General features: G+C 37.0%; 1 protein-coding gene across 1 annotated transcript in view; it reads left to right on the top strand.

The window, feature by feature from the left end:
* Positions 1-23,338, top strand: part of LOC150083034 (poly(A)-specific ribonuclease PARN-like) — a 504,128-nt gene that overhangs the window by 213,533 nt on the left and 267,257 nt on the right. The window contains exon 8 of the mRNA XM_090376989.1: positions 678-903. Coding sequence (XP_090233115.1) covers positions 678-903 — 226 coding nt within the window. The remainder of the gene's footprint in view (positions 1-677; positions 904-23,338) is intronic.

The following is a 23,338-nucleotide window of genomic DNA, read 5'->3' as shown; positions in this document are numbered from 1 at the left end:
TATATGTAATATTATTCTGTATCGATACTACACAATGGTGGCAAGTTTCAAATGGTACAAGTTTTACCGATACTAAGTAAAAACCCACAAATTCTCTATCTAAGTTCAAAATAAACTAAGTATTGTAACTAGGAATATAAAGCTACTTCTAGAAAATAAAGTAATATGCCAGTTAAGTCAGTAAAATGGTAAAAATTTAAGAAAAACTTCTGTATTAACTGGAGCTGTAAAAACTTTGCCCGCACCCTAGCTAGACATTAATCAGTTATTGAAGTAAACTTCTACCTAGACTTGTGGAAGTGAGCTTTGAATAAATTTAAAGAATATTTAGACAAATTATTAGAAGGGAAGTTAAATAGGTTATTTTTTGTTGTTATTATTTTGGCTGGTGTTTGTTTCCTTGCATCATGTGTTGCCCTTACTGATATTAACTTATGGTGTAGTCTTACAGTTTGAGAGATCAGTGCCTTTCATTTGACTTTTTTTTTTTTTTGTATCTGTACACTATAAAAAAAAAATGGATACAAGTTCTACTAGAGCACTATGTAATTAATTTCAAGCCTTTTCATTTGATCAAACAATTTTTTTTACTATATTTGTCTATAAAAATTTCCTCTAGGTTTTTTTATATGGTTTTTATTATTTATATAAAATTCGTTTTGTTTCTTTTCTCCTAGTAAGCAGATAGAAAGTCTTCTGTCTAGTGATAAGGACATCATACATTTGATGCCCTGTAATGCATTTCTACGAAAATTAGTATACCAGTCAGTAAAGGAAAGACATCCTAGTGGTCTTGATATGTCTACACAGACTAATGACAAGAAAGAAAGGTATATTGTTATCAGTAAAGCAACAGATGAAGAGAAAAACTCTAGGTTAATAGCACGCCAGGAACAAGAAATGGTGAGTTTGTTGCTAAACCATGATATCTCAACAGGTGGGAGATATGAATTTTTATTTTAATGAAGTATGAGTATATTCCTTTGTTTTGAAGTATAGACATAATGCTAGAAATATTTTCTGATTGTTTCTTTTGAAAATCATGATGCAGGTGTAGAATAATACAAGAATAAAATAACATGTATCTGATTAAACTTAGACACCCCAGTATATCCTCATAATTTTATAGGACCCAAAATGCCATGCCTGAAGACTGATTTTGTTATTGAAATCTGAAATATAGCTAATTTATTTAGTTGGTGGAATTGTTTGGAGTGTAATTATACCAATCATCCTTTGCATAAAAAAAACCTAATAAAACAAACTAATTAAATACTTTAAATCTTTTAAATCTTTCTTAATTACCAGTACTCCTTGTGAGTTTAAGATTAGATATGGAAAATTTTCTGTTTAATGAAAAAGTTAGAACCCGTTAGTATAAAAGAAGTTAACTATAAATCTAGATCATTTTTACAGTGCTGCAAAGATAAATATTAATCATGTATTGTTAACCTTTGTTAATTTCTTTGTACATAATTTTATAGAACACAAAAACCTAAGTCCGAAGCCAGATTTTGATCTTAATCTCAAACATCACTGATTTATTTAGTTGTTTCGATTGTTTGGGATCAAATTGTACCAATTGTCCTTTGCATGCCAATAAATGAATTAAATACCTCACGTGGAAAAGTGGCTTATTTTAAATCTTTCTTACTCAACATGGTTGTGGTTTAGAAAAATTGGTTTACTTTTAATGATAAAGCACTTATAATTAATGGTATGAAATATGCAGCACACTGTGATTTGGAAGACTAAAAGAATTCCCACATAAAATGAATTTTCCAAGTCAGTTTGTAACTTCATTTTTATATTCTTTTATTAATCAGAAAGTTTTCATGTGTTACACGAGTGCACATTTGTATGAGAGATATGAGAGGTAATAAAACCATTCATTAAATTGAATCAATATATTTATGAAACAATTTTAGGTCTCATGATTAATATTATTACAACAAAAAACCAGTCAATGTTATATGTGTTGATAATCTGTGAAACAATATGCTAACAGTGTAACTTTTCACTGTAGGGGATGCTAAGTAGGTTTTGCTAGCATATTCTGTGTGAGGAGAACGTTGAAAGTTAAAAGATTCAAGATATCTCTTATTTCTCTGGTACCAATAGTTCATTTATTTAAACTCTGGTGTAATAATTCCTTGTAAAATTCAAGAGGTAAAATGTGAATGAATGAACACTGTTCTTCTTTACGTGAACGAGACTTGCGGACATGTATAGCATCTTACGTACAGCAGCTCCAGAACATTAGTTCAACTCTGCATTAGTACACTGTGATGAATATAGATTTCTGTAAAAGGCCAGAGATGTGTAATGTTATGTTTATATAGTGTGTGTGGCTTCTGTTGTTTAGTTGTTTCTGGCCATCTTGCCACGAGGAAGGTGATCACCTGGAAAGCTTGCCCTGTGCCCATATACACCATGAGGAGTTGGGTCACAGAACAAGACTTGTAAATGAGACTTTGTGTAAAATAATTGTACCTAGAAAAGTTTTTCTATACTTCCTGTCTTTCTTTTTCAGATCTTACATAATTGTAGCCAAATTTGTAATGCATTAATACCATTTGCATGTTTTTTACTTTTAGTGGCAACAGTGAAGAACCTTTTCTTTTTTCTTTTTTTTTTTTTAGTGAGGCTAAAAAAAATGCCTTAGCTGCATTTTATGTTTTTAATACAATTTCTAGTTGTTAATCAAGGTAAATGTGCTTTAAGATTTCATATTTGAAATCTTTTGTACTTAATGTGATTGTGATTTTTTGTACTAATACAAAACTTTCTAGCAATGACCAACAAACTGAATTAACATAAATTTAAAATAAATTTTCTAAAATAAATAAATATCCACATAAAATAATAAAACTGTAAAACAGATATAAAATAAAATAAGTGGTAAAATATAATAAGATAAAAGCATTAAAATACAATAAAAATGGACAAAACTAATAAAATATAGATTAAGCTGATGAAATGCCTCTTTATCAGCTTAATCGGTGAATGGTGTATTGCAGTATATGTTAAAGCAGCAAAAGTCAACTGAGCACAATCATGCATCACGAGTCTGGTGTCAGTAGAACAGAATTACGTATACGTGACGATCAGCAGTGCTCACTGCACTGCAAAACAGTAGATTCCATAATGGGGTGCAAGTGCACTCCCCTCTTGTGATTCATGGTACTATTACTGCTAGCTATGTGCAGTGCCTCTAGCCATGAGCACTGCAGTAATCACGTGAATAGTCAATGATTAAAATATCCCTTCAAGGATCAAGATTATGCTGCTGAATCCTTTAATGCTCTGTGACCACAGAGCATTCAAAATTACTGGTTCGAAGAGCCACCTCATGTTCAGTAACCCGATCTTTCAATCTCCTGGTGGACTTACCTACATAACACTACATAACTTCTTCTATGCGTGGTATACGGAACCACTCCATAAAAGAAGAGGAATGGGTGTTTTCACCTTAGAAATAATAGAATGTAATTTCCTCCTCAGAAGTTGCACACATCGTATATGGTGGTGACACAAAATCCTAGCAAGAATTTCCGACACGCCCGGATAATAGGAGATGTAGGCGATATAAATAAATTCATTGACGCAAGGATGGTTAGATTGTGAAACATTCATGAGCCTGGAGCTCACATCTATCTAGAACCTGAAGTGGATAACTGCAATTTGAAAGCTCAGCCCTACTCCAATTGCCTGTCACCAGTCGAACTAGAGTGCATCCAAGCATGGGAGAATAAATGCAGGAGCAGTGCTGTGCAAATGACCAGGGGAGTGGGCAGACTCATAGTTGGTAAATTGGCCTGCACACATTAGTTTCCAGAAAACGGAAGTTACAAAACGCGAACCACGTTGGACTAAAACATCCAAAAAAGGAAGAGTATTATTGATCTCCAGTTCAATCGTAAATTGAATGAAAAGTGATAGGGAATTGAGATATTGCAGCAGTCGAGTTTCTGATCCACGAGGGACAATGGCAAAGATATCGTCAACATAACAACACCAGAGAGTGATAGGAACAGGTCTAGGAACCTCGTCTGCTGACGAGGCTACTAGAGACGGTCGTGTTCCAAGCCGCTAAGTGGATTTTTCTTATTTATTGATTTGAAATTATTGTTTTTCTAAAACTTTTGATTTAAATTTAGTAGTATAACATTATTTTGTGATTTTCTGATTAACTTGGTGTATTTATTCTTTACTCGGCCTTGTAATTGCATAAAAGTATCGGTAAAGGTTTCCACGTGTTTCAACTCCGCTAGCGTTCGTAATTTTCCCGCCATTGTGATACGATAGTTGTATGCCGTACTAGATAGCGTTAGTTGAACTTCGTTAGCAGTTAAATTGTACGTTTAAATAAATACATATAACGACTTAGATTACAAACGTAATATAATTAATAACATAACATAATTAATTATAATGAATTAATAAATTAATAGAATCATGACTCAGACCAGAGCAGCAAAGCAAAAGGCTCAAGCTAATGGAAGCGCTGTGGCTCAGAGCAGAACTGAGGGGGGCAGTTGTCCTCTGACTCACAGCCTTATAAAATGCACTGTTTGCTTGATGTTTGCAGAGCAATCGGGTACGGGACATGATACTGCCAAGGGGGATGTCTTTGTGTGTGCGCGATGCAAGGAGTGTATCGATATCAGGCAACAACTCGGCGTTCTTGTGGGCCTATATGAGAGCTTGAAGGACAGGGTGGATGCCCTCGAAGAAACTAAATTGAGGGGCCCATCAAGCTCTCAGCTGCCCACATCAACGCCAGAGCTTGCACTTGGGCATCGCGTGACACAGAGACAACCCCCAAGGCAGAATGCGCTGGTCCCGAAGGAACTAGTAGTTGTTGGTGACTCTATTGTCAGGGAAACGGGGAACATGCTTTGTAAAAAAGATAGGTGGAACAGGACCAGGGTATGTCTGCCAGGGGCAAAGGTTGATGAAGTTGTAGAGCGAATATCATCTTTTAAGGGCACAAAAGGTGATATAGTTGTACACGTTGGCACTAATAATATTAAGAGTAGGAGACCGGCAGAATTACTTAACAAGTACAGGTCACTGTTGAACAAAAGCCGAGAATTAGGGTTGAATTTGAAAGTGTCTGCAATTCTGCCCAGACACGATAGGAGGGAGTATATGATGAGAGCCTTGTCGATCAATTCGGCCCTGGAAAGATTGTGCAAGGCTCAAGGGGTAGAATTTTTTTCAGCCTGGACTGTACTTGTTAACAGGAGAGATTGCTTCTACAGGGATGGGATACACTTAAATAGAAAGGGTGCAAGAATATTTGCTGATGCTATCGAGGCAGTGTTAGGTGGGTTGGAAAACTGCTAGCTTGGGGGGAGACAAAGACCAATAGATTGACAGTAGCCACTGGCAGAGGTGAAAGAGATTCTTGCACTGCTTCTATTAGAATGAGCAGAAGCCTGAAAAACAAGATGCATGGTATTTCAGAGACTGCTGGAAGCCATTGCGGTACAAATAAACACATGGGTTGTGTTAGGGTAGCTAAGAATAGAAACAGGTGCAGGTATACTTGCGTGTACACCAATACTAGGAGTTTAGTAAATAAATTTGATGAATTTGAGGTATTGCTCAAAACATCAAAGGCAGATATTGTTGGGATATCAGAGACGTGGTGTCACACAGATATAAGGGATGCAGAACTGCAATTTGGGTGTACAACGTCTACAGAAAGGATAGACAGGATAGGAAGGGGGGAGGGGTTATGCTATTAGTTAAGAAACACATAAAAACCAAGGAAGTGAAGCCAGTCGACATCGCTGGACAGTGCAGTGTTGAGTCAGTTTGGTGTGACATAAGCATTGGGAGATCAAAATTGAGAGTAGGAGTGTGCTATAGGCCTAATGACTCTGATGAGTATAATAAGGAACTGTACAGGGAAATAGAGTGGGCTAGTAAATCAGAGAGTCTTATAATGGGAGATTTTAATTTCCCAGATATTGACTGGAATTTGGGGGCTGGTTACTCACACACTAGCAGGGCTTTTGTGGATTTATTGGATGATTGTTTTCTACATCAGCATGTTCAGGAGGCAACTAGAGGGAGTAATACTCTTGATTTGATTATCAGCAGTGATTCTTCATGCATTAAGAATCTGCAGATAAATGAACCACTAGGTGGCAGTGATCACAGTGTGCTGAAGTGGGATTTACTGAAAGAGGTAACTACCATTAGGGGTAAAGGGAAGGGTTATTGCTTCCGTGAAGGCGACTACGATGGACTGAGACAGTATTTAAATTCTATACAGTGGGACCAACTGATGATGTTACCAACAGCAAACTCAAAATGGGAAGCATTCAAGGAACTAATCTTGGAGGCTACCAGGCTTTACATACCAACTAAGAAATATTGTTCAAGGTTTAGGCCAAAATGGATGTCAGATGAACTAATGAGGCATATGGCAGAGAAGAAAAATGCATGGGATACTTACAAATTAACACATGACACAGAAGCCTATGATAGATACAAGTTGATATGCAACCAAGTTACAAAGGAGGTTAGGCAGGCGAAGGCAGATTACGAGAAATCCTTGGCAAGGGATGCAAAGAAAAACAGCAAAGAGTTCTTTACTTATGTAAACTCTAGAAGGAAGGGGATGAATCAGATTGGTCCACTTGATATTGATGGGTCAACTGTTGATGATCCTGCTCAGGTAGCTAACAAACTAAATGAATATTTTGCATCGACATTCACACATGAGGAGTTATTCAGCAAGGGGAATGCCAGAGGTGTATTCAACTCTAGCAGTAAGCTACAGAATCTTGAAATAACTGGGAGTAAAGTGGAGGAGAAACTGTTGAAGATAAACACAAGAAAGGCACCCGGGGTGGATGGGATCTATCCAGTTATATTAAAGGAGGCAGCAAAGGAAGTAAGCAAACCCTTAGCCATAATTATGAGAGCTTCCTTGGACTCAGGGGAGGTACCCATAGACTGGAAATGTGCAAATGTGACCCCAATTCACAAAGGAGGATCAAAGGCTGACACAAGTAACTATAGACCTGTGAGCTTAACTTCTGTTCCAGGAAAATTAATGGAGGCACTGGTTAAAGAAGCACTGCAGGATCATTTAGACAAGACTTCAGTTATAGCTCAGACACAGCATGGTTTTGTTAAGGGGGAAGTCTTGCCTGACCAACTTGATTGGATACTATGATGCAGTCACAAAAGAACTGGATGCAGGGAATAACTTTGATATTATATACTTGGATCTTAGAAAGGCTTTTGATACTGTTGCACATGGAAGACTGCTACACAAATTGGAGCAGTGTGACATTGGAGGCAAATTGCTGCTATGGATAAAGGGGTGGTTGAGTGGGAGAAGACAGAGAGTGGTAATCAATGGACACTGCTCATCGTGGACTAATGTTATTAGTGGAGTCCCTCAGGGCTCAGTGTTGGGTCCATTATTGTTTTCTGTATTTATAAATGATATTGATGATGGTATATCAAGCTTAATGTCCAAGTTTGCAGATGATACAAAGGTTGGCAGGGTTGTCAAGGACACTACTGACACTACACTGCTGCAACAGGATCTGGAAAGGTTGAGCAGATGGGCTGAGAGGTGGCAAATGAAGTTTAACATTGACAAATGTAAAGTACTACACATGGGAAACAGCAACCCCAGAGCAACGTATCAACTCTGTGGTACTACACTGTCAGTTGTAGAGAATGAAAGGACCTGGGGGTAATTGTGCAGGCAGATATGAAGTTCTCTGAGCAGTGCAGACAGGCTATAAGAAAAGCTCGTGGTGTCTTGTCAATGATATACAGGAATTTTTCCAGCAGGGATAAGGAGGTGATTATTCCATTGTACAAGGCAATGGTCAGGCCATACCTAGAGTACTGTATACAGGTCTGGAGGCCCCATTTCAAGAAGGATGTAGAGCTGCTGGAACGAGTACAGAGAAGGGCAACAAGATTAGTGAATGGAACAAAGGGGTGCTCTTACGAAGAAAGGCTTAAGTTTTGCAAATTACAGTGTCTGGAGACTAGGCACCAGCGAGGTGATCTGATAGAGGTGTATAAAGCCTTGAATGGTTTAAGCATGCTCAATGCTGATGGGATTCTTCCTCTAGCTCAGAAAAATCACCTGAGAGGGCATAAATTCAAATTGAGGAAAGACAGATGTAGTATAGACGTGCGGAAATTTGCCTTTAGCCAGCGGGTGGTTGGTTGGTGGAACAGACTGCCATCCCTTGTGGTGGAGGTTGATAGCCTAAATAAGTTTAAGGCTCAGCTGGACAGGTATTTTGAACGAACAGAGGGGTGAAGTGGAAGTGGTTTTTTTTTTTTTTTTTTTGGCTGATGCTGCATAAGCTTTCTTTCTTGCATCAAATGCCTCTACTAATGCTAATGCTAATGGTCTCACACAAGAATTTGTTTTTTGGAATTATAGAATGTGTTGTGCCTCAGCATAGTACTAACAGAGAATTCAACCATCTTTCCACAAATCAAGTCTCTTCCTTCAATTTTTTTCATATGGCCTTGTCAGAACTTCAATATAGTATGTTTGATTGATCTGTCTGATTTAGTGGAACATTTTCAGCCATACCACAGGGCTCACATCTGGTGAGTATGGGCTAGGCACACCCAGGATCTTGAGCTGGATATCATCATTCTTCTCTTTCTTGGTGGTTTCCTTCTACTTTCTCTCTCTCTCTCTCTCTCTCTCTCTCTCTCAGGGTAACTCAGAAATGTTTTTTTTGGCTGGTGCAGCATAAGCCACAGGCTTCCTTGCACCATATGGCTAATAATAATAATAATAATCGCTTAATATCAAAGAAAACAAGGTAAGTTCAAGAGACTCAAGTTCTTCCATGGCAATATTGGCCATGATAGGGCTAACAAGGGCAGTGCTCTGTATTTGGCGAAATAGCAAGTCATTGAACATGATCATGCCCCCCCCCATTAAACACAGATTGAGAGTGGTACAAATATTGGCTGTAAGAGCAAGGTTCTGTCTGTTAATGTGGTATCCCCATTCAAAAGACATCTTGCACAGGCAATGGCCTGTTGTACTGGAACAGAAGTGAACAGGGAAACCACATCAAAGGAAACCATAACCTCTCTCTCTCTCTCAGAAATAGTAAAATCTTTAATAATACGCAAAAAATGCATACTACTAGAAACAGTTTTTGCAACAAGAGGTGCTAATAACTTTTCAGCATATTTAGAAACTTCATATGTAGGTATGTTGCAACAAGAGACAATAGGCCATAAAGAAATATCAGTTTTATGGATCGTTGGAAGCCCATAAAACTGCGAGAGTCAACAACCTGTTGCCTGAAGCTTCCAGCAGATGTTCTTGGTAATCTTGTTAGCTAAAAACCAGGACTGCACAAGTTTATTAACTTTGAATTCCAATTTCTCCAACACCTTAATATGGAAGTCTTGCAAAATAGAAGCTGTTTTAAAGCGAATTACATTAGCAGTGTCTTAAATTTTTGTACGAAGTTGCTTTGCTAGTTTTTATTTTGTTGAGAAAGTCCATTTATATAATCCTGTGAATTTAAATCTCACCACTATGGGCTGTTACAAAGGGCATGTAATCTTAATCCTCCTTTATCTTTGTGTGGACAAATGCAACTTTGCACTTTGTTTCAAATAACATAGAGAATGGTTATTAGGTTTCTATAAGGCATTTGCATATACAGGGTCATTGATAAAATAACAATGCAAATACATCAATCACTTGATTTATTTGTTAATATCTACAGGAATATCTCAAGTTTTACTTCATACCTTAGTATGTTTCAGTGTGAGCACTGTTCATTGCTCAGCAAACATCCAAGTCAATCTGTGTCCACAGGCACTCAATTATTTCCGGCATAATGGTTGCTATTGCAGCCATGCTCCCACCCTTCTTAAACGGTGCAGATCGCAAATCTTTTCCACATAGATGAAGTTCTTTATGTAGCCTCACAAAAAAAGTCTAATGATGTCAGGTCAGGACTTCTTGCTGTCCAAGGCACAGGCCCACCTCTTCCGATCCAATGATCAGCAAATCTGTCATTCAGGGCATTCTGCACAATTATGGCTGAAATGAGGCGGTGCACCATCATGCTGAAAAATCATAGAAACTACTTTCTCTCTTTCTGTGTCTTCAACTTGAGGGAAAATATAAAGCTTGAAGCATATCCAAATAAATATTACCAGTTATTGTTCTTTCAGCAAACATAAATGGGCCTAGTAAGCAATCGTGCATTAGTCCACACCACACGTTTATTTTATGAGTACAGTGGAGCTTCTCTATTACTAACTTCTATTTAACGAATTTCTCTATATTAAGAATTTTTTCCCAAAACATTGCACCTTGAAATGAAATTACATGTAAAATTAACCCCATATAGCGAAGTGTTAGTCTCTCTATAACAAGTTTTTAAAAAAATGAGTAAAAGCATTTTTGAAGATTTTCAAGCATTTACTGCTAAACAGCTGCTCAAATATACGGCTTCCTTCCCTCGGAAATTGCGCATTAGCATCTGGAATTAATGATCCTTTTAGTGAACACTTGTGGCCATTGACACCTGTGGGAGGGGTCTTTGTTTCATTTTTGTTACAGTTATAAAACCAAATGGGTTTTCTTAAAAGTGGTCATAAACTTTACAATAAATAGGGTAGATTTTTAAATTGATGTTGGCTAAGGGGAAAATGAAATTCGCTGCGGTAAACCTTTAGCGTGCAGCGGCGGCAATACATAGAATGCTACCATAGTCTGTTTTTAGTAACACCTATTGAGTGACATTTGCTTCTCACCTCAACCATACCATGTGACCTTCCTGTCAATCATTATATATCCATTCTCATCTAACTGGACTCCCACTAGATGGTTTCGTGAAATTTTTTTTTTTTTTTTTTAATTTCGTTCTTTTAGAACAATTTGTCATCATTTGCATAGGCTATATGCTCTTGTATTTTTTTTTTTCTGAAAAGTAACATACAGCATACATTAACCATAAATTTTGTTTTGTTTATATATGAATGAAAGCAGAATAAAAGAAATTCACAATGTCGTATATTTCTTCAAAGTGATCGATAGGAAAGGTCATGTGATACTGTTGAATTGGCAAGTGAACGTCATTGAGTAGGCAGTACTAACAATTCACTATATGGCCAGCGCACTTTCATAGCCAGGTGGGTAGGAGCAGCAGTGCATAGCACACGCTTCTTGATTAGACCGAGGTTCGAGCCCGTCACCACCAAATACGGAGGATGCAGAAAGGTCAGGGAATGACCACCGCATATCTCCGGAGCAATATGGCCTAAGTTGCTAATGCTCCTAAAAACCAAACAACAACAACAGCGGAAACAATGTCAAAGAGAAAGTGTTTAAGTATTAATGATAAAGCAAAGATTCTTCATAACATTTACCAGGGTTTTAAGAAAAAAGATATTGCGGAGAAATATGGCATACCTGCAAGCAGTTTATCTACGATTTTAAAAAATCGAGAATCAATTTTAAATGCAATTGAAGGAGGAGCAGACAAGAAGCGAATTAAGTTTTGTATATAAGAAGATGTTGATAAAGCTGTTCTAAAATGGGTGCAAATGATATGTGAAAAAAATATACCAATATTGGATCCAATAATTAAGCAACAAGCTCTGAAATTTGCACAGCCCTTGGACATAGAGAATTTAATGCGAGCACTAGGTGGCTAGATAAATTTAAGAAGCGCCACAGAATTGTGGAAAAGGTTATTTGTGGAGAAAGTGTTAATGTAAGCGAAGAAGATTGCAACAGTTGGAGGAACAATACCTTAAAGAAGATTTTGGAAGAATAAGAACCTAAGGATGTTTTTAATGCTGACGAAATGGGTTTATTCTTTAAATGTTTATCGAATGGAACACCTGCTTTTAAGGATGATAAATGTTTTGGCGGAAAACAGCAAAGAAAGAATCACTGTGCTGCTAGTTGGAGCAAATATGACAGGAAATGAAAAATTAAGACTTTTAGTCATTGGAAAATCAAAAAACCCAAGGTGTTTTAGAGGAACAAAATCTTTGAAAGTTGACTATACCTTTAATAAAAAAGCATGGATGACAAGTGATATCTTTGAAGACTGGATATTAAAACTAGGCAAGTGTATAACAAAAGAAAAATCATGTTGGTAACTGACAACTGTCCAGCACATCCTGCCTGTATTTCTGCCAAACTTAAAAGTTTGAAGTTATTGTTTTTACCACCAAACACAACGTCAAAACTCCAGCCAGTGGACCAAGGCATTATTAAAAATTTTAAATTTCATTATTGAAAGAGAATAATAATGAAGATTGTCAATGCGTTATCAGAAAATAGAAACTTGGAGGGTACAATTAACCTTAGAGATTACATCTTTGAACTGGCAAAAGTTTGGACAAACAATGTCACTGAATACTATTCAGAATTGTTTTTCGAAAGCTGGATTTGCATTGAATACAGAAGTCGAACCACAGCTGGACAAACAAGATGAACTGCTCCTTTCACAACTGAAAAGCTTTTGGACATTATTAGAATCGTCTGGAAACATCGAAAATGAAACAACACTGGATAGTTATATTTATGTAGATCAAGATCTGACTACAACAGAATATCCAAATGAAGATGAAATACTGCCGAACAGTGTTAGACGCGACCATGATTACGAATAAATTAACGATGACACTGAAGACGCATCAGAACAACCCGTTGAAAAGCCAACTCGCCAAGAAATGATTCATGCTTTTAAAATGGTTTGTATGGGTCTACAGTTTTGTGAAAATGTTCCTGATAATGTTTTTAATGCTCTGAACAAATGTGAGACTTTCATTGAGAATCAGACATTTTTTAATTGTACTGTGCAAACAAAAATTACAGATTTTTTTTTAAATTTGCGACACTTACCGTCAAAAATTGTGTAAGCGTAATTTGAATATGTGTTTTTGAAATAAAATACATTAGAAATAAATGAAGATTCATTTTCTAATAAGATAACAATTTCTAATAAAGATATTCGCTGTATTTATCATCGTTATAGGGAAGTTCAACTGTATCTCATACATACTGGTGAACTTCATTTGGTTGCTGTGACCCCCAAATTCTACAGTTGTGATGATTAATACTCATTTATGTGGAAGGTTGCTTCATCACTAAACAAAATGTGTTTTAAATAACTTTCATCTTTGTCATTCTCATTTAACATGGCACTAGCAAATTGAGTATATCTGGAATGATCTTCAGATATGATTTTGTGTTTGAGTTGAATCTTGTATGCATGAAGTCTCAGTCGTTTACGAAGCACATTCTGAATGGTGGTCTTTGGAATGCCAAGCTCCAGGCTGCAACGAGGGAGGGATTTCTTCAGACTACGTAAGCAAGACTGTCTCAAGCACTCCACATTTTCTGCAGACTTTGGTGATCGGTTTGGAGATTTCTTAATGTCTGCACTGCCAGTTTCCTTAAACTGATTAAACCAACGTAGTTTAATCAGTTTAAGTCTGTAGGTACGTTGGTATTGACGTTGCTGACTGAATTTAAATCTGTTGTGACAAATTTAATTTCAGCATACCACAACACACACTGTGCTTTCTGTTGCACGGTTGCCATCTTACTGACACTGAAGCAGTGCACATAGGAGTCATTCTGTGCACACTCACAGCACAGCCAAGGTCATTGTTGATGTGTCAAATAAAACTTAGTGAGTTACCACACTGTTTGCTGCTATGATAACAGCAATCTATCAAATATTTCCAAAGATAATTAAAAGGGAACTCACGGACACCTTTTCGACGATCCTGTATTATAAGCATATTATAAACAAATCTTGTTGCTCATAACTAACTGTTCACACAAACTATCTGCCAAACTATACTAATTTTGAATATTCTGCTGTTGCTGAGCATTATTGTATGGATCAGCATGTAAAAATATTAACATTTGTTTCAATGCTGAGATTTTAGACCCATGTTGTCTGCACTCATTGGAAGAGAACATTTTCTAACCATGGGGAAGCAGGAGCAGTACTACTGCCACCAAGGAAAAACTGTCCTCCCGGACCAAAAGGAATAAAATTGGATTGATAGCTTCCTTCATGTGAAGCTTTAAACATTTATCTGTGTGTTTCAAGGTCATTGATGAATATGAGACTTCTCTACCTAGAGAGAGAGAGAGAGAGAGAGAGAGAGAGATGAAACAACCAATATTTTTGATAATTTGCCCATTATCAGTTCAACCAGTAAGTATTTATTATATAGAATTGTCTGAAAGATGAGCATAACTCCTGAAATTGTTAAATACCTTCAATTAATAGACTTAATGGCAGCAACTTTGTACATTTAACAATGTACAATATGCATAAATTTGATAGTGTGAACCAGAGCTCTAATGCTCAATTCTTTCTACGTTGATATCAATATTTGTAAAAGAATAAGAGAAGTTTACCTCAATATGATATGTAGAAGACTTTCACATGGTACTCTCCAGAAATTAAAATGAAAACAATTAAAAAATCAAAATTCTTACACTATAGTAGAACACAATTAAAAATCAGTTTAGCGCAATTAAAAATTAAGTAAAAAATTAATTAACTGAAAAAATTGCAAAACGAAAAATTAATTCTTTCCTTCCTGAAGCTGACAATGCTTCAGGAAGGAAAATCGTTTTGCAGTTTTTTTTGTTAATTAATTTATTACTTAATTTTTAATTGTGTTCAATTGTTTAATTATTTTTTACTGTAATATAAGATTTTTGATTTTTTTAATTTCTGGAGAGTATCATAAGGAAGTGTCCTATGTATCGTATTGAAGTAAGCTTCCTCTTATTCTTTTACAAATATACATAAACAACAATAAACATATACATAAACATTACACAACACTTAGGAAGTAATATTGAAACTGACTACAATAAGTGGAACTCATTAAACTTGCTCTCGCATAACGTGTTGAAGTCCTCAGCAGTAATTACAGAGTTGGACCTTTTGCACATCTCAGAAAAGGAGATAATTTCTTTCACCAGGACCAAAACCTATCCCAAGTAAAGAAGATTATGACAAAGAGATTAGTGCTCACATCTAATGTTATATACCCTATCATCTGTTTTCACGAGAGTACATTTTTGGGCTGATTGAGAATTGTGAAATTTACAAATTTCACAATTCTCAATCAGCCCAATTAATGAATTTCATTTCCTTTTAATGAATTTCACATAAACTATACAGTGGTGGTGTACTTTCAATAAAATTTGTTTCAAAATAAAATGAAACTTTAAAGATAATCTTTACTTGCCAATATAATAATATAAATAGAATTCATACTGGTATCTGGGCAGTCCATTAAGTACAAAAGACTTGGAATAACTACAGTGGTTTATCATCACTGTAGTTATTCCATTGCATTGCTGTTTGTGAGCAAGATTAGCAACTGATTAGTAATTAGCAACAGCAACCTTGAAGGGTTTCTTGGTCTCCCTGTTAACATTAAAGAAATGGTCCCAGACATGTTCCGTTGGGTTGAGATTGGGTGAGTTGGACTGCCATGGGAGGATGGAAAATTCATTGTCATGTTCCTGAAACCAGGTAGCAACCTCTGGGCCTTGTGCCATGGCACTTGGGTACACTGTCATAGCGAAGGAGTGTACTTGGTCGGTGACCATAGAAAGGTAAGTATTCTTGTTAAGCTGTTGATTATCAGTCAGAGGAGGCAGGATGTGCCACAAAAAAGAGGCCCCAAACCATAACACCACCTTCCGACTATCTAATATCAGTGCATTCAGGTGCCATGGCCTTGTGTTATTCCACACGTCTTTCATCAATTTCAAAATTTCCTGTAGTTTCCCTTTCTGCACTTCAATGCTAAGGTTGGAAAGAGACAAATCAATGCAGATAGGGAAACTACAGGAAATTTTGGAATTGGTGAAAGACTTGTGGAATTTGCAGAACCTTGAGGAATGTCAGTAAGAACACTTCAAGAAAAGGGTGAACAGAAAGCGGACATGGAAGAGCCCAAATGGATTAACATCTAACAAAGTCGACTTCATCCTCACTAACACATATATTGTGAATAATGTTACTGTCCTGAACAAGACAAAATGTTGGAAGTGATGTAAATATTGGTGGTAAGATGCACACTTGATATAGATGTAAGAAAAGAAAGCCAAAAACTGACTCAAGAAATTTTGTAATAAATGATTTTGTAATAACTGAGAGCAAAGTAGAGGGGAAATTGTTGAAGTTAAACATAAGAAAGCTACCTGGGGGGTGGATGGGATCTATCCAGTGATATTAAAGGAAGCAGCAAAGGAAGTAAGCAAACCCTTAGCCATAATTATGAGAGCATTCTTGGACTCGGGGAACTTCCCACGGACTGGAGGGCCCGAGTGCCAAGCAGAGTGATCTAGCAATTTTCCAAAGCGATTTAAAAGGGTCCTTTCTATAAACAAGTAGTTTAGGAGATTTCTAGTCTTTTCTTTCAAAGTTATTTATTTTTGACTCCTTTTAAATAAAGAGGCAAGCTTCATACTAAGAAATGAAATGCACCTTTCTTTTGTGTTTATATAACAAACTTCTCTAACACAGTAACCACTACCCTTTTATCGCTTGGTCACTGGTGGGACTGCTCCCTGCCTCCACATGGTGGGTCTGGTAACCTGAGTATAAATTTAGTACTCAGGGCGAGAAGGAGCAAACAGTGATCCCTTGATATCACTGACTGTAGAGCCTACATGCTGATGTGAACTTGAGTCATCTCAAGCAAAAAGAATCAAAAAAAATAAAATAAATAAAATAATGATTCTTCACCTGATCTGCCTGCTTTCCTAATTTTACATTCCTTGTCTACGAAACCTCTTAGCAGCTTATCTCCATTTTTGGTGCAGAATAGCATAGAGGCTCTAGCAGGCACTCCAAAAATAGTCAAACGACTTCACTCAGGAGATCTCATAGAAATATCTAATCCTACTTATTCTAGGCAATGACCTTTGGAGGCCTTCCCATTTCTGTAACACCACATAGAACATTAAACACCTCAAAAGGGGTCATTTCAGAATGGGACCTCCTTAATGTTCCCGGGGAAGAAATTGCTGATCAACTTAAGCACAATGCATAATCATTGCCATAAGAGTAATGACCAAACAGGATAGTGTCCTTACGCCCATGAGAAACGTTATCCTTACCTTGAATACACCGAATCTCCCGCCATCAATTAAAGCTGGCTACCTTTCCTGTAAAATCCAACCATATATTCCAAATCCACTTAGATGATTTAAGTGTCAGAAATATGGTCATTCTCAAACAGCATGTCAGGGTAAGGCTATTTGTCCCATGTGTGGCTCACCAGACCACTCCCAAACTGAATGTACAGCAGCAACACCAAAATGTTCCAATTGTCAGGGTGCTCACCCTGCATATTCTAGAACTTGCTAATTATGGAAAATAGGAAAAAAAATATTGAAGTACAAGGTAGAGAAAAATGTATCATACCAGGAAGCACGTAAACAGATATTAAACGTGATACCTTCCAAATCATATTCCAGTGCAGTCAAAAACACTAAAGAGTTTTCAACACAGACTTACATTACAATTCCCCCTATGTTATCTCTTGCTCAATGGGCTAGATCCATCCTGATGGATGGGGAGATGCTGACAGCAACAAAGACCAAGAGTATAACAAATTCTACTAATACAAAACCATCCAAGCCACAGGAAGATGCCACCAAGTCAGTAATGTTAACAGAGGAGAAAGAGGCACACCTTACACAGAATAAACCAACTGATCGAACTATGGAAATTCATGAGAAGTCAGATAATGAAGATGCAGTTCTCCTGCTACATGCTGATGACGAGATGGATGTTACTCATCCACTTTTTCCAAAACAAGAAAAATATAAACAGGATTGAGGGAAAACAATTATCAGATCAATCTTCCTAACCTAAACCTAAGTAATGCAGAAAATAATTCAATGGAATTGTAGAGGTCTAAGAAGCAGTCTCAATGAAATAAAATATTTAATGCACCAGCACGATTCTGCAAACCTTTGTCTACAGGAAACATATTTATCATCAAATTATGCTCCACACTTCTCACGGTATACACTATACAGACATGACAGATGTTCCGAATCTCTGGCAAGAGGAGTAGCAGCAATTTTAGTTCGTAGTAATGTACGATCCAAACCTATCCAGCTATGCATCAATCTAGAAGCAGTAGCCATTCGTATTGTTGTTGGCATTTCTCTCACTCTTGTCTCCATTTATATTCCACCAAACTTTTCATGTTCCACTGCAGAAATTGACAGTTTACTAAATCAACTGCCCCACCCTGTATGCTTTCTAGGGTATCTAAATGCACATCATCCTTTGTGGGGTTCTCCGAACATAGATCGTAGAGGGAGGATGATCAAAACTGTACTTGAGAACCATCACTTAACATTACTGAATACCGGTGTACATTATATCCACCTGCCTACAGGATCAAGCCCTGCTGTGGACCTGTCCATATGTTCCTCGTCCATTTATCCTAGTCTTGATTGGACGGTATTAACTGACCTTCACAACAGTGATCACTTTTCTATGATTTGCAAAATATAGATGGATACAAACTATGCCTCCAACCAACAAATTTCGTGAAATTTTCACCGAGCAAACTGGGAAAATTTTTCTATTACAATCCATTTTGATAGTCATTTGATTCTTACTGCATCTGTTAATAATGCCACTAGGTATATAATAGAAGAACTACTTGGAGCTTCTGCCAGCGCAATACCGAAATCAAATACAGTCCATTCCGGTTATTTGGGACACATTGGGACTAGTGCATTTTGGCCTGATTAAGCGGCTGCCCCAATTATCCGAAGTTTCACATAAATAGTTAAAAATACAATGTACCCCCCCCATACAATTAGTTCACTGTACAATCAAATCACGTTATGACGAACTCACCATTGTAAAGTACTGTTCACTATACGATGTGTAGTAAGCGCTGGTCATTGTGATGACGTTTGTGAATTGAATTTTAATTCTATTAAACAGCGATTCTAATTAGAGAAAATATGAGTAATGTTATCCACAGGCTATAAAAGTAAAGATATATTAAGCAGAAATTTACCCTTTATTACCTTACCAATTAAAAAATTAAATGATACGTGAAAATCGGAAGAATATACGTGATAATCAGAATAATTAATACGTACTGTAATATGTACATACGAACTAGTTGATATTTCTGTTCACTGACATTTGTGGGCAGGTGTGTGGGGTTGGTTTAAAATTTAAAACAGTAAAAAGATAAGTAATCAATAACAAAGAACATGGCACACACAAATTGCAGGTAACACAATATGCGCAAGTGAGAACAGAGTAAGTAACAAGTTACAAAGCTTTAAAAATAGGAATGAACAGATCTGAAAATTAATTTTTTTATATGATTGAAGATTTCATGGAAATGTAAACTCATTTCACCATAATAACCCACAGAATTCCAACTGTCAGTATTATCGCAAATTCAGTAAGATCGAGTTTACTATCCATTTATGATAGATTTCACTAACAGAAAAGCCCAATAAACAGGTGACTGCTAATTGTTTTTATTGTTTTATGGTTGCGACCTCCAGAATTTCGAGTGCTGCGTAGGGTAATTTCCAGTGCTGCGGTCTCCTGCCCCGATTAAACGGCATGCTGTCCCAATTAAGTGAAGTAAACCCTGGCTATTTTTGCAATTGGTTTCTGTTTTTTAAGATTTGCCCCAAATAAACGGCTGCCCTGATTAACTGGTGTCCCAAATAACCAGAATCCACTGTATTACCAAACGAAGATATAATGGACAGGGGATTGCTTCCTTGCCAAAAGAAAAAAAAAAAGCTTGGAATATCTTTTGCCGAAATGCTTCAGTGAAACAACTCAAAGCTGAAGCACGCCGAATTCGTAGGAAAGCAAAACAGGACGCGTGGATTCGATTTACTTCTGCCATCTGCAGAAACACTGACTCCAGAATAATCTGAAGAAAGATCCGAATCCTCAGTGGAAAGTATCAACAAACTTTTGCCCCAATCCTGTCTTGGAAAGGAAGGGATATTTAATCTCCGACTAATATTGCAGAGGCATTAGCTGAAACATTCGCTGCTACTTCATCCTCTGAGTCTTATGAAGGCTCATTTAGAAGCAAAAAACAGCTATGGAAAAATATAAAATTAACTTCAGTAAGAACCAATCTTTTTCCTATAACCTTCCATTCACTATTACTGAATTTAATGAAGCTCTCCAGAATTCTCGAAATAGTTATGCTGGACCAGATGGCACTTACTATATAATGCTTCGCCATCTCAACTCCAAATTTGCCCTAATAAAATTTTACAACAGAATATTTGAAGAGAATGTTTACCCTGATACATGGCATCATTCAGTAGCCATAGCAGAACCTGGGAAAGATGCTTTTTCTCCCAGTTGTTGAAAATTATGACCAGTTGTTTATGAAAATTACTAGAAAAGATGGTTCACAGGAGACTTACCTGAATTATTGAAGATCAAGATGCTATAACGCGACACCAGTTTGGCTTCCGCCGTAACAGGTCTACAACTGATGTCCACATCACATTTGAAGCTCACACTTGAAATGCTTTTATTAAAAAAACAACACATGGTCATGATAACTTTTGATATTACCAAAGCATTCGATACAACCTGGAGATATGGAATCCTGCAAGACTTAAACAATCTTGGACTGAGAGGTAACCTGCCTCGATTCATGCAGAATTTTGTCCATCTCAGGACCTTTCAAGTGCGATTCCAGATTGAGCTGTCCACAATTCACATGCAAGAAGGAGGAGTACCTCAAGGATCGACCTTAAGTGCCACACCTTTTTGCATTTCGTACCAGTGGCATTACTTGAGACATCCCAGCTACAGTGGAAACTTATATGTATGCAGATGATCTTGCTATCTCCTGTCAATCATCGAGCATGGCTACCATTGAAAGACAACTACAATTAGCAATAAATAAAATTGAAACTTGGACAAAATGCAACGGCTATCAATTAACTGAGGGGAAAAGAAAACAGCAGCAATACACTTTTGTAAATTGTGATTGCTTCATCCAGAACCTGTATTAAAATTGAAAGGCAGAGAAATACCAATGACAGACGCCACAAGACTATTGGGTTTGATTTTTGATAACAAATTAAATTTTCATAAACATGTAACCTATCCACGAACTACGTACCTTCAGAAGTTAAACATCCTTTGTGCAGTATCGTCAACATCTTGGGATGTTGCCCGGCAGTCGTTGCTGAATTTATATTATGCTATCAAGTTTTTTATATTTATGTGGTCACAATTAGATTATGGAGCTATAGTATATGATTCAGCTAAAAACAGCATCTTACGATCCCTGAATACTATCCAACACAGTGTTCTTTGATCTGCACTAGGTGCCTACAGAACCTCACCAATTCAGAGCTTGTATGTGGAAGCACACGAACCCTCTCTGTATATTAGAAGACAAAGCCCACTCTGCCAATACGCTCCAAAAATAAGAAGTTTTCCATCTCATCCCAACAAGGAACTACAAATCCAAGCCTAATGAACTGAACCCAGGCCTGCTGGGATGCACATCCAAGAAATAATACAGAAATGGGAAATTGATCTCAACAAAATTGAGGAAAGTTCAGATATGCGTTTACCTCCATGGGAGAGACATGATGTGGACATTGATCTGTACTTCGCTCAATGGTCAGAAAACACCATATCCTCCTTTAACATCCAACAGCTACATGCCAACCATACTTTGAAACACATTGGGAAACTCGTAATCTATACGGATGGCTCTGAGTCGCACTCTGATGTAGATGCAGCAGCTGTCTTCCCTTCATATGTAGTTTCAAAATCTCTTCCACTTGAGTACAGCATACTTTCTGCAGAATTATATGCCATCCAACTAGCATTAAGTGAAATATGTCAACATTCATCACTTTCTGCCCGAATGTATTCTGACTTGCTCAGTGCTATATCAACCGTACAGGATAAACATCATTCTTGTCATCCTGTCCTACTAGAAATTGACTCTCTAATCAACTTCTGTCAAAAAAAAAAAAAACCACTCTAAAATAACTCTCTGCTGGATCCCAGGACACTCTGGAATAAAAGGCAACGAAAAAGCAGATAATGCAGCAAAGTCATCTTCTGAACTGCTGAACAATACAAAGATAGTTCCATACTCTGATTTTAGACCAATTATTATTAGAGTACGTGAAGATGAATGGACCCAGATATGGATAAATCAAATGAACAATAAACTGCAGGAAATAAAACCAAATCCACAAACATGGAACTCAAGCATCAGAAAAAGTCGCAGAGAAGAAGTAATGCTTGCCAGACTAAGAATTGGCCACACCCATCTTACACATTATCATTTACTAGCTAATAAAAATCCCCCTCTGTTTTCAATGCCAAGTTCACCTTTACAGTAAAACACATCCTTATTGGTATGCCCACGCTTCAGAAAATCCAGATTCCTCTGCTTCCAGAGTTTATATGCAATAATCAGAATCCACTTATCCTTCAACAGATATTAGACAACTCTGCAAATCTAAATGAACTGTTTAATTTTATTCAGCAAATCCAATTTGACAGACAAATCTGAAAAAAATTGATTTATAAAAAAAAAAAAAAAAAAACCTGGAAAGACACATCTTGGCCTTTGATGCCCTTGTGATTTAAAACTCTTAAACAACAACAAAGGACTGGAGATGTGCAAGTGTATCTCCAATTCACAAAGGGTGGCACAAGTAATTACAGACCTGATAGTTTGACTTCTGTTCCAGGGAAAATAATGGAGTCACTTGTTAAAGAAGCATTGCAGGATCATCTAGACAAGACAGCAGTAATAATTCTGACACAGCATGTGTTTGTCAAGGGGAAGTCTTGTCTGAACAATTTGATTGGACTACTATGATGTAGTCACAAAGGAACTGGATGCATTTTTTGCATCTAGTTCCTTTAAAAGATAATGTCATATACTGGACTTTTTTTTTTTTTTTTTTTTTACTTGGATTTCAGGAAAGCTTTTGATACTGTTGCACATGGAAGACAACTGTATAAATTGGAGCAGTATGGCACTAAGGGCAAGTTGCTACAATGGATAAAAGGATGGTTGAGTGGGAGAAGACAGAGTGGTGATCAATGGGTACTGCTCTACGTGGACTAATGTTATTAGTGGTCCCTCCGGGTTCGGCATTGGACCCATTGTTGTTTTGCATATTTATCATTGATATTGATGAAGGTTTATCAAGCTTAATGAGCAGTACTCACCTTAGATAATCTGCTACATTACATGGAGTAGGGTATAAGAA

The sequence above is a fragment of the Mastigoproctus giganteus genome, chromosome 7 (genome assembly GCF_048544385.1).
Source record: "Mastigoproctus giganteus isolate SK-2022 chromosome 7, ASM4854438v1, whole genome shotgun sequence".
Lineage (NCBI taxonomy): Eukaryota > Metazoa > Arthropoda > Arachnida > Uropygi > Thelyphonidae > Mastigoproctus > Mastigoproctus giganteus.
The sequence above is the reverse complement of the archived record's forward strand: the minus strand, read 5'-3'. Positions and strand labels throughout refer to the sequence as shown.